Below are 12,595 nucleotides of genomic sequence, written 5' to 3'. Positions count from 1 at the left end.
GACCTCACTTGAAACACAGATGCTCAGTGATGATTTTGAGACCTATCATTTAGCCAGTTTTTAATCCATCTAATGCGTGCCATCTTAATTTTGTATCATTCTAGCTTTTTTAATCAAAATGTTGCATGGTACCAAGTCAGATGCCTTACAGAAGTCTAAGTATATTGCATAAACACTATTACCTTTACCAACCAAATTGGTAAGCTCATAAAAAAAATCAAGTTAGTTTGACAGGATCTATTTTCCATAAACCTATGTGGACTGGCATTAATTATATTACCCTCCTTTATTCTTTATCAATCAAGTCTTGTATCAGCCCCTCCATTATCCTGGCCTAGATCAATGCCACACTGACAGGCCTATAATTACCTGGGTCATCTCATTTACCCTTTTTTAATATTGGCACAACGTTCGCTTTCTACCCATCTTCTGGAACTTTTCAAGTGTTCCAAGAGTTATTGAAAATTAACACTTGGCTATGCTGCCTATAGCCACTGAACCATGTTCTTTTCCTAGATCCAGGAAGACCAACCAGGAATCCCGATGTTAAGCATTCCCCTGATGTCTCACATCCATTTGTGTAACCCACTGACAGCGTGAGTGGAGGGTGTGCCTGTATGGGCTGGTGCACACAGAGAATGACAACACGCTTCCCCTCCATGTCCCCCTTTGCTAATTACCCTGATAGCTACAGTGAAAGAGATGTGTGCTTTGGAGCTGCACGCTGTGTGTTCTAACCAGGCAAAGGAGAAAAGAACAGACCTCTGCATGTACAAGTTAGTGTATGGCCCCTGGAGTCATTGCTGAAATATTTTACATTGCAAATCATTGTATTTAGAAGAGAATGTTGTGTTAATATTTTACTGCTCAATTTCTATTATTTGTATTTGTTCCAGCTCCCACATCACCAACTCCCCACCCACGCTTTGCACCAGACAGTGAGGTCAGATGGCAGGGAAGTCTCTTGCTATGTATCTGTGCAGTGAGAGACAGTAGAAAGGGCACAGCGGTGCCCAATCTCGGCTGCGTTCTCTAGTGACAGCTCCTGAAGCAGGAGGCCAAATCGCTTCAGTCACAGACAGTCTAGTTAAAGGGGGAGCAGGTCAGATGAGCCAGGAGGGGATGAGATGGAGAATCAGGGAGGATTCTGAAGTCACTGAGAATGAGGGAGAGGGATTGTGGTGCGAGGAAGACAGAAAGCCCTAAGAGCCAAAGGTGGAGGGGGAAGTCAGGCAGTGCACAGCAACACGGAGGAGGGGAGAAGAGAGTCGGATGGAGTATTATGGACTGGAAGAGAACGAGTGGGAAGAGGAGGAAGAAGGGCTGGAAGCAGCAGGATCGGGAGAGAGGAAGGCTACTGCCTCACCATGCTCTCTGGAGGGTGACTCAGGGGCAGGCAGCAGGAGGAGTAGCGGCTGCAGTAGGAGAGGAGCTGCAGAAGCAGCATCAGGTGGGGGGAGGGCAGTGAGAGTCAGGCGACGCAGAGAAAGGCTGTGGCCGGCAGTGAGTTTTCACCACTGAACACTATTCCAGAGAGCCCAGGAGAAGGGGAGAGAGGGAACAGGTGTGTGATTGGCGGGGCAGGGACTGTACATCTGCGCTAGCTGTGAAGAGGGCACCAGAGACAGAAAGGCTGGGACTTAGGGCAGTGCCAGGGAGGGGGCAGCTGTGGCCAGAAAGGAGTTCAGAGAGTTCATAGACTTAGACTTTAAGGTCAGAAGGGACCATTATGATCATCTAGTCTGACCTCCTGCACAATGCAGGCCACAGAATCTCACTCACCCATTCCTGTATCAACCCTGTGAGACACCGAAGTCCTCAAATCATGGTTTAAAGACTTCAAGGTGTAGAGAATCCTCCAGCAAGTGACCCATGCCCCATGTTGCAGAGGAAGGTGAAAAACTCCCAGGGTCTCTGCCAATCTGCCCTGGAGGAAAATTCCTTCCCGATCCCAGATATGGCGATCAGCTAAACCCCGAGCATGTGGGCAAGACTCACCAGCCAGACACCCAGCCTTCTTTTGATTAGGCTAAACAAGCCAAGCTCTTTGAGTCTCCTTTCATAAGACAGGTTTTCCATTCCTCGGATCATCCTAGTAGCCCTTCTCTGTACCAGTTCCAGTTTGAATTCATCCTTCTTAAACATGGGAGACCAGAACTGCACACAGTATTCCAGATGAGGTCTCCCCAGTGCCTTGTATAACGGTACTAACACCTCCTTATCTTTGCTGGAAATACCTCGTCTGATGCATTCCAAGACCACATTAGCTTTTTTCACAGCCATATCACATTGGTGGCTCATAGTCATCCTGTGATCAACCAATACTCCAAGGTCCTTCTCCTCCTCTGTTACTTCCAACTGAAGCCTCCCCAGCTTATAATAGTTCTTGTTATTAATCCCTAAATGCATGACCTTGCACTTTTCACTATTAAATTTCATCCTATTACTATTACTCCAGTTTACAAGGTCATCCAGATCTTCCTGTATGACATCCTGGACCTTCTCTGTGTTAGCAATACCTCCCAGCTTTGTGTCATCCGCAAACTTTATTTTTTTGTGCAAGGTCAGTAATAAAAAGATTAAATAAGATTGGCCCAAAACTGATCCCTGAGGAACTCCACTAGTAACCTCCTTCCAGCCTAATAATTCACCTTTCAGTATGACCCGTTGTAGTCTCCCCTTTAACCAGTTCCTTATCCACCTTTCAATTTTCATATTGATCCCCATCTTTTCCAATTTAGCTAATAATTCCCCATGTGGAACCATATCAAATGCCTTACTGAAATCAAGGTAAATTAGATCCACTGCGTTTCCTTTGTCTAAAAAATCTGTTACCTTCTCAAAGAAGGAGATCAGGTTGGTTTGGCATGATCTACCTTTTGTAAAACCATGTTGTATTTTGTCCCAATTACCATTGACCTCAATGTCCTTGACTACTTTTTCCTTCAAAATTTTTTCCAAGACCTTGCATACTACAGATGTCAAACTGACAGGCCTGTAGTTGCCCGAATCACGTTTTTCCCTTTCTTAAAGATAGGAACTATGTTAGCAATTCTCCAGTCGTACGGTACAACCCCTGAGTTTACACATTCATTAAAAATTCTTGCTAATGGGCTTGCAATTTCATGAGCCAGTTCCTTTAATATTCTTGGATGAAGATTATCTGGGCCCCCTGATTTCGTCCCATTAAGCTGTTCGAGTTTGGCTTGGATGTGCTAATATCTACCTTCATATCCTCATTCCTATTTGTCATCCTACCATTATCCCTAAGCTCCTCATTAAAGACTGAGGAGACAGCGGAGGTGAGTTTTGGATTTGTGGGGACAAGTGGGGGGTTGGGAAGGGTGGCAACAGGAGAAGGTAGAGCTGGCAGGAGCAGTGGAGGAGGGAGGACGGGAGGGTTGAGGAGATGGTGATAGTGTGAGAATGAGGAGGGAAGGAGGCAGGGAAAGGGAAGGAGAAGTGAGAGCATGGACAGGGCAAGGGGCACTATGAGAGAGCATGGCTAGGGAGACAGTCAGCAAACTCCTGGGAGCTAAGGCCAGGCTGCCCGAGGTTCCTGATGCAAACCAGGGGAGGGAGAATGCAGAGAGGTCAGGGTCTCTCAGTCTGTCTCCACTGCCGGCACTCTGGCTCAGCGCAGGGGCCAGGAGGGAATGTGCAGACCCCCTCCCCAGAAAGCCAGCTGCAGGTATGTGAGCTCTGCTGTAGCACCCAGGCTACAGAAGGTGGTGCAGCATGGACACTGCAGGCAGGGAGCTGAGCAGGCCAGCTGTGCCAGGGCCATTGTACTGGGGCATGTGCCTCCATTCTGCTGCCTGTACCTCTCCGAACTGCCCTTCTCCCAGCTTCTCCTTGAGTCGCAGCTGCTGCCGTGGGAACTCGCCCACGGAGATGTCCTTCTTGGTGAGCGAATCGACAGTGAGGGCGGGCACGGCGTACATGTTATTGCCCGTCACGCCCTGCAGGCTGACAATGTCGGTCTCCGCGTAGTGAGGCACGTTGTTCTGGAAGCCCTGATGCGGGGTGGACTTGGTGAGGTCGGGCTCAGCGTAGTCACCGCTGCATGCTGGGGGAAAACCAAAGACACGGTTAGTCAAGCGTGCCTGCCTTCTCCAAATCACGGCAGACGGGTTGCTGCCAGGCCGGATCCTGCACAGGAACCACGGGCGGCTCATCTCAGCCCTGGTGCTGCTGCTTGGGCCTGCATGGAGATTTTGCTCCTGCTGTACCTAGGATCTGCCCCGAAAAACCGCAAACATCTGTCTCCCCAAACGAAGGTTTGTGGAGTGTCCTGATTTTGTTAAATGGCCATCAACCCACTCATGCCACAACCGGAGACCAAACTCTCACCTACACAGCCCCGCACGTGACACGGGGCATCTCAGTGTTGCTAGGTAACGACTTTCGGGAAGGCGGTACTGGGGAAGCAGCCTGGAGCTCCTCCACCTTTCCCCATCTCAAGGGCGGATCACTGCGATGCCAGCTCAGAAGAGGAACTCACTCTGGTGCAGAATGCCTAGTACATGGTGTTTCTCAGGAACAGCACAAGTCCCCAGCAGGAGCTCCACGGTCTGCACTGGCTCCCTCTTGGCTTCTGGATGGAATTTAAGCCACTGCTTTTGAGCTACAAATCCCTAGCAGGGCTGGGACCTGGCTACTTGACAGACCACCTCCCCTCGTCCAGCCGGTCACAGCTGCAATCCGTGGGGGCACTCGAGCTGCTCCCCCTCCATTTAAAAGAGATGGGGGCTGGCAGCACAGCATCCTCAGTGAGGGGCTCTCATCTCTGAAACAGGCTTCCCCCTAGACTGAAATAACCCAGGTCTATTGACTTTCTGGGCATGCTGTGGGACATTTCTGTTTACATGGTCTGCTGCAGAGCGGGGTCTCTGAGAGAAATCAGCCGGGTGTTCTGCAGGCAATGTCATTTGGTTCAGTAATTTATGGCAGGGGACACAGAGCCTGCATAGGTCCCTTTTCTATTATTTTGGTATAAACCTAATCTACTACTACTCCTCTTATGTTTCATACAAACCCCGCTATGTTAAAAGAACGCCGATCAGGTGGCAAAGTCAAACACTCAGTCATTACGTGGTCAGCCAGGAAAACCTTTGCCTCTTCTCTGAGCTCCAGCACATGACTGAGAACATCGCCACATGAACGCCAGGGAACATCACTGTGGAGAAGCTGCCGATACCAAATGCCCATTTCCTTCACATCAAACAGTCCACTGGATTCACCTTTAATAAAGTTCGCAACTTTCACAGCCTCATCACACGCCTGTCAGTTCCCCTGGCATCCTCTTTGCTGCTTCTCAGAGAACGGAACACGTCCAGCGGGCTTGGGGTGAACAGGCTGAGTTCTAGGCACAAGGCTACTGTGGCTTCCTGGCACCCTCATTGCTGATACAAACCCAGCAATGTCAATCCAGCCCAACTGCGAGAACAGTTTGCTGGAAAGAGTCAAAGATTCTCCCTCCCCTCCCTTTCCATGCACCATGAACGTGATGTGGCTCCAGCCCTCTGCTCTCTCACTACCTGCTCCCCTCCTCTTCCAGGAACGGGGGCTGCTTTGCTCTCCCCCCCACCCCCGAGCAACACGTAATCAAATACAAACACAAACGTTCATCTTAACGCAGTTACTCTCAAGGCCACAGCCCAGAGCCCTGAGGGCCAGAAGATCCCCTGGGCTGCAGGGTGGACATCTTTGCCGTATAGCCTTGAGTTACAGTAACACACACTGTTCTTACCATGTGGCTTCTGCCTCATTAAGTGCACAGGATGGATGGTGTTCAGGGATTGAGGTAGCCTCCTTTTGTCCTGAATATTCAATCCACTGCCTCTTGCCTTATTTACTGCTCACCCTACACTGAACAGGGAAGAATTCATGCCCTCCCGGGAGTTGCTGTGATGCTCATCACTGTAGCATATGAACCTCACAGACATTAATGACTTGATCTTCACAACTCACCTGAGAGATAGGAAAGTGATTGTAACCCCATTTTACAGATGGGGACTGAGGCCCAGAGAGATTTAGGCCAAATTTTACAAAGATGTCCAGTCCTTTTGGGTGCTTCAATGACTGGAGGCCCAACTTGAGACACCTATAGCTTGAAGCCCCTGACTTTCTTCATGACATTCCTTCCAGCTTCTGCTGTGAATGAGGCAGGAATAATACGGACAACAGCCTCATATGCTATACAGCCCCTTCTCATTCATCATCCTTCCAGTGCACTGACTGAGACAGGGGTCCTGTGGAAAAGGTAGCATGTGAACATGTAAGAACATAAGAACGGCCATACCATGTCAGACCAATGGTCCATCGAGCCCAGTATCCTGTCTACCGACAGTGGCCAATGCCAGGTGCCCCAGAGAGAATGACCAGAACAGAGCAATTATCATGTGGTCCATCCCCCGCCATCCAATCCCCCAGCATCTGGCAGTCAGAGGCTTAGGGTCACCGAGGGCATGGGGCTGTATCCCTGATCATCTTGTCCATGAACTTGTCAAACTCTTTTCTGAACCCAGTTATAGTTTTGGCCTTCACAACGTCCCTGGCAGTGAGTTCCACAGAGTGATGGTGCACTGTGTGAAGAAATACTTCCTGTTGTTTGTTATTAAACCTGCTGCCTATTACTTTAATTGGGCGACCCCTCATTCTTGTGTTAATGTTATTTACCCCTTCACACTTCCTTATTTACCTTCTCCACACCAGTCATGTTTTTACAGACCTCTATCATATCCCCCCTTAGTCGTCTCTTTTCCAAGAGGAAAAGTCCAAGTCTTTTTAATCTCTCCTCATATGGAATCTGTTCCATACCCCTCATCCTTTTTGTTGCCTTTTTCTGTACCTTTTCCAATTCTAATGTATCTTTTTTGAGAAGGGTCAACCAGAACTGCACACAGTATTCAAGCTGTGGGTGTATCATGGGTTTATATAGTTGCATTATGATTTTTTCTGTCTTATTATCTATCCCTTTCCTACGGGTTCCCAACATTTTTGTTAGCTTTTCTCACTGCTACTGTATACTTAGCAGATGTTTTCAGATGTTATCCACAATTACTTCAATATCTCTTTCTTGAGTGGCGACAACTAAATCAGACCCCATCATTTTATATGTATAGTTGGGATTATGTTTTCCAACGTGCATTACTTTGCATTTGTCAACACTGAATTTCATCTGCCATTTTGTTGCCCAGTCTCCCAGTTTTGTGAGACCCCTTTGTAGCTCTTCACAGTCTGCTTTGGACTTAACTATCTTGAGTCATTTTGTATCATCTGCAAACTTTGTCACCTCGCTGTTCACTATATTTTCCAGATCATTTATGAATATGTTGAATAGCACTGGTCCAAAACAGACCCCTGGGGGACACCACTGTTTATGTCTCTCCATTCTGAAAACTGACCATTTATTCCTACCCTTTGCTTCCAGTCTTTTAGCCAGTGAGAGGACCTTCCCTTTAATCCCATGACAGCTTACTTTGCTTAAGAGCCTTTGATGAGGGACCCTATCAAAGGCTTTCTGAAAGTCTAAGTACACTATGTCTACTGGATCACATATTTTTTGACCCCTCAAAGAATTCTAACAGACTGATGATGCATGATTTCCCCATACAAAAGTCGTGTGAACTCTTCGCCAACAAATCATGTTCATCTATGTGTCTGATAATTCTGTTCTTTACTAATTTGCCTGGTACTGAAGTTAGGCTTACCGGCCTGTAATTGCCAAGATCCCCTCTGGAAACTTTAAAAAAAATTGGTATCACATTAGCTATCCTCCAGTCATCTGTAATTAAAGACTATCATAACGCCTACACAGGAGGGAACCAAATTAAGTTTGCACAGGCAACCTTAATTCTGGCATTTCCTAACTTTTGAGTGCTTCACTTTGCAATCTTAACATTCTTTTAACGCATTTTTAATATTAAGTAATTTCTTACAACCCCCCCCGGAAAAACAGAAATTCTTTCATGTGGAGTTGTACTGACCTCTATGAGTAAATTAGATCCACAGCACAGACCCCTGTCTAAGGTGTGAGCTAAAGCTAGCAGCTGGTCACCTTCCTTGCAGCAGGGGACATGGATTATCTGCAGGGATCATTTGGTCGTGCCCAACCTATTCAATTCCCTGCCATTGCAGGGGCCTCCGGCATTGGTGGCACCTCATTCTGTCTTGTTCTCTGCCAGTGACACACAACAGTGCAGTCTCCTGAGGACTGAAATGCTTTAATTTAACTGAAATCATGGGGGTACTTGTGTGAAATGTAATGGGCTGTGATATACAGGAGGCCAGACTAGATGGTCCCTTTCGGCTTTAAATGCTATGAGATACTAAGTAATGAGAAGTTATCCTCTGTGTAGAACAGCCACCAGAGGGGGATATAACATACACTTTGCCAGTGACTTGTGAACTAATTGCTGAATATCAAGAATCCTGGGTTCTGTCCCTGGCTCTGGGGGGAGAGTGTAGTGGTCTGAACTGGATGAACCAAGGCACATTTTTAGAAGGTGAAGGAAATAAAACAAATGAATAATCCCTCCAGACACTGCTGACTCCCATACACTGGCCACTTTTACCTGAATCCTCGGCGCTTTGGGAGAGTTCTGGTAGCTTCTGGAGCAGTGTAGCAGGCTGGTGATATTCCAGGTCCAGTGGGAAGACCCGTTCGTAGGTGGGATTAGACTGGTGGATCTGGTTCTGGTTGTTGACGATGGTGTAGCTGTAGAAGGAGAGACGAACCATGGCGTCCTCCTCCAGGATTCGCCGTGGGGCCTTCGGAAGAGAGAACAAGCTGCTGAGCTATTCGGAACGGTCAGGCAGTGAGCTGGCTGCAAGGGCGGCAGTCGCTCCCTAGCACAGCAGCATCCTGATTGGGGCCTGCTCCATGCTGAGGCGCCCGGGATGTGATGGTGGGGAGCAGGGAGTGGGAGCTCCATGACACCATGGCATCCTGTCCACTGGGGACATCACAGGGACTCCCCAGTATTTCCTAATATATCGTAGAGCTCAGCAGGGCCCGCACAGCTCCAGACTCCCATGTACAGCAGCACGTCACGTTACCTTCTCCAATCTCTTCTGGACATACTGCTTCCACAGAATGATGATTATAATGATCAGGAGCAGGAGGATAATAGCCACAAGGCAGCCAACCAGGATGGAGGTACTGGAGTCATCTGCTTTCTCCCCTATCCAGGTGCTGGTTATAAAAGAAGTGGTTTCTGTACCGAGGAAGAAAATGAAAAGAAACTGGTGTCACGAGATGTAGGGGCTGCACTCACAGGCTAACAGTCTGGTGCAGAAGAGAACCAGGGCAACTTCCTGGACAAAGCTAATCTGGTTTCACACTGGTTTAATCAGAAAGTCTCTTTTCCTGGAACTTCACAAGTAACTTGGTGCTAGCGCCTTCGGGAGCCACATGCTGTTCTTGCCTTTGGACATGGTGGCTCTGGGCTGCTGTAACTCATAGTAAGGTGGGAAATGAACCTGGACTCAATTTCAGTGGGTAGGTTTTGAGGTTTCATTGGCTGCACATGTGCGCTCGGGTCTCCTGCCCCCGGTGGCCTGCCATATCCTAGGACTGGCACTGTGGCGGGGGCAGAGACAGCCCTGGATGAGCGAGCGTCGCATAAAGCACTTGGTGCTAGGTGTGGAGGGGTGATGCTGGGGCGTGTACGCTTTGCAAGGAGGGAGGGACCCCTCTTGCGACAGAGCATGGGCCTTCCATCCGCCAGTACAGTCTGGCAGGTCTGTGTAGTAGAGGAGGGACGGTGGTCAAGTCCTTACCCCAGGCTGCCACAGTAGCGTTGGTCTCTGCATCCAGCAGCTCTGTTGTGCTTGTGGCTACAGTAACCACAATAGGATTTACATTCTCCATGTCTGTGGAAAGCAAGAGCAGGTGTCAGTCTGTCGCATACTCCCTGCCGCTACCTCTGCCAGCAATCTCTGGGATCCCCAAGCAAGGCCCCCACATTCACACCCAGGGCTGTGCCAGGAGCCCCGGGGTTGCTCACTTCCATTATTTATCTGTGCAGCATCACTGTGTAAGAGCCCCCCCTGCACACCTCGCTCAGGAGAGCGAGCCTCACTCACTGACTCCTGGACTGCTGGCGTGGGCCTGGCTTTGCAGGACTGGTCCCAGGGCCAGGCGAAGGCCAGACTAGAGCAGGGGAGATAGGTGCAGCAGGCTGCCTCGTTGCAGCATGAGGCTTTGGGGGTCAGAACTAATCCTTGTTTATAATTCAAAAGCCCTGACACAGAACCCAGAACAGCGGGAGACCAGCTGGAAAATCAGGAGAGTTCATAAAAAAAACAAAACCAAAAAACTAGTGTTCTTTGCTTGGGCTTCCGAGCTTCTGTCTCCTTGCCCCCCATAATGTGTGGTAGTCACAAGCTGAAAATTCAGATCTTCAGTGCTCCTGCTCCCCGACTTCCTGCCCTGCGCTTGCTCCCTGATTGCCTCCCCTCTCCTCTCCCTGACTGCTCCCACACCTGCTCCCTGACTGCTCCCACACCTGCTCCCTGACTGCTCCCACACCTGCTCCCTGACTGCTCCCACACCTGCTCCCTCACTGCCCCCCACGCCTCTCCCTCACTGCCCCCTTCCTCCCACTGACGGTCCTGCTCCCCAGCTCACGATCCCTGTGTATCGTCCACCAACCCTGCCTCTGCCAGCCTCAATTCTTGTTCAGGCTCCCCCTGTCTGCCTCCTGCTCCCCACCATCCCCTACAGCCCTTGGAAGAAGACTTACCAGACTGGAAGGAAATCTCACTGATCATCATCCAGGTGTCAGCGAAGTAGAAACGGCAAAGGACGGCTTTGCCCACCCGCTGATTCAGGGGGATGGTCACAAACCTCGCACTGGGGTTTTTGTCATCCAAGATGGTGGAAACTCCAACAGGTTCAGACTCCCACTCTGCAATCAGCCGTGGTTTGAACAGACATTCCACCTTCTGGAAGATCTTCACCCCCTTGGAAAACATATTGTTGCAATGCACCTGGCAAGAGGAAAAAGGACCAACCAGACTGAGTTCTTTCCTCTGACTCCCCGTGTTGACACAAGGACCAGGCCTTAGATATGCAACCAATGCACTGTATAAACCTAAAATCCTGGGACCGCTGGGATGTGCCGCCCACTTCGGGAGTGGTGCGGAGCGAGGCTGGGCAGGAAGCCGCCTTAGCCCTGCTGGGCTCCCGGTGGTGGCGGCGGTGGCTGGGGGCCCCTGGGCCCTTTTAAATTGCCCAGGAGTGGCAGGCAGGGTCGGGAGAGACTCCTGGGGAGGTGCGCGGGGGCGGCAGGCAGGGTCGGGGGCAAGACCCAGCCCTGAACATTGGTGGAGCCGGGCCCGTGGGCCCTGAATATTCCTGGAGCATGGGAACCACGGGCCCCTATAACTCACCACCTCTGCCTAAATGCAAATAGTCACATTAAGGAGAAAGGCACCATGTACTCTACAGCATCTGGGACCAAGAACAAGAGGACAAGGCCTCTGGCTTCTGGGGGCTGCATCCTGAATTCTGCAGAAAACTGGAAATTCGGTTGTACCCCAGACACATTCGCAAATGGAGATGAAGGTGATGGTTTGTATCACAGCAGCTTCTGTGCTCCTCAAGTGGGGCCTCACCATGCTAGTGCTGCGCTGTTTCTTTGGAAGCAGTGAATCTGTGAATACTGCACGTGTCCACTGGACAAAGGGCTGGATGCGCCACAGAGACGCTTGGAGGTCTCGAGGGTTTGGGGTGCCAATGGCTAACCTGCAGAGTAACAGCAGGGCCTGTGAGGGGGGTGCGTGTGTTGGCCATGGCCGGTGGAGTTGGGGAGCTGACCCCAGCAGGCACAGATAAAGCTTCCTCACACTAAGGGCAGGTGGCAGCAAGGTGCCTCACAATGCTGGCTACCCCCGCGAGGCATCACACCAGCGCCCTGGAAGGAAGCAGGGAAGAGGCTGACAGAAGCAGCAGCCATATTTCATCCAGCCTGAATACAACTGGTCCACAGGCGGATCAATCGAGGATACAGCTGGACAGGGACTGGCTGCGTCTAGAAGTGCAGCAGCAAGCAGACCAAGCGCAAGAATGAGCAAACTGGGAGCAAGAGCAAACAAACGGGAAAACAGTGTCAGCACGAGGAGAGAGAGGAGGATCAGAGCCAGCACCGAGAGAGGGAGAAGGAAAAGGAGTGGCATTATCAGCTCGAGGTGGAGCCGGCACCAGCAGAATCCTAGACCAGCCGGTGAAGCCAGGCACCAGGTACCTGTCCTGGTGGGTGGCACAGATTCCAATTTACTTCCTCACTTTAGGGAAGGCGGTGACATGGGTGTGTTTCTAAATGCTTTTGAAATGGAGTGTGAATTGAAGAAGTTGGGGCAGGAGGACCTGATATGGTATCTGGCTCCACGACAGACAGTCAGGGACAAAGGCTTTGGAGAGTTTCACTCTATGGACAGGGAGGACTATAAAGATTATAAGTGATGTAAACAAACGTTGCAAAACTTTAAACTGATCCCTGAAGTATACAGGAGAAGGTTTCAAGGAGTTCAGAAAAACAGGGGACACAACCTACGTTGAGGTTTCAGCCCAATTTAGGGATTATGT

The 12,595-nt window shown here is 49.9% G+C and overlaps 1 protein-coding gene across 4 annotated transcripts in view; it reads right to left on the bottom strand.

Moving 5' to 3' along the window:
* The window catches only part of LOC120386920 (discoidin domain-containing receptor 2-like), a 146,001-nt gene that overhangs the window by 30,837 nt on the left and 102,569 nt on the right, over positions 1–12,595 (bottom strand). For all 4 annotated transcript variants that reach the window (XM_039506965.1, XM_039506964.1, XM_039506966.1 and 1 more), the window contains 5 exons: positions 10,752–10,998; positions 9,787–9,879; positions 9,064–9,221; positions 8,580–8,775; positions 3,825–4,069 (listed from right to left, as the gene is read on the bottom strand). In XM_039506965.1, coding sequence (XP_039362899.1) covers positions 3,825–4,069; positions 8,580–8,775; positions 9,064–9,221; positions 9,787–9,879; positions 10,752–10,998 — 939 coding nt within the window. The remainder of the gene's footprint in view (positions 1–3,824; positions 4,070–8,579; positions 8,776–9,063; positions 9,222–9,786; positions 9,880–10,751; positions 10,999–12,595) is intronic.

Source organism: Mauremys reevesii, linkage group 19, assembly GCF_016161935.1.
Source record: "Mauremys reevesii isolate NIE-2019 linkage group 19, ASM1616193v1, whole genome shotgun sequence".
Classification (NCBI taxonomy): domain Eukaryota; kingdom Metazoa; phylum Chordata; order Testudines; family Geoemydidae; genus Mauremys; species Mauremys reevesii.
This window is presented reverse-complemented; position numbering and strand designations above follow the sequence as displayed.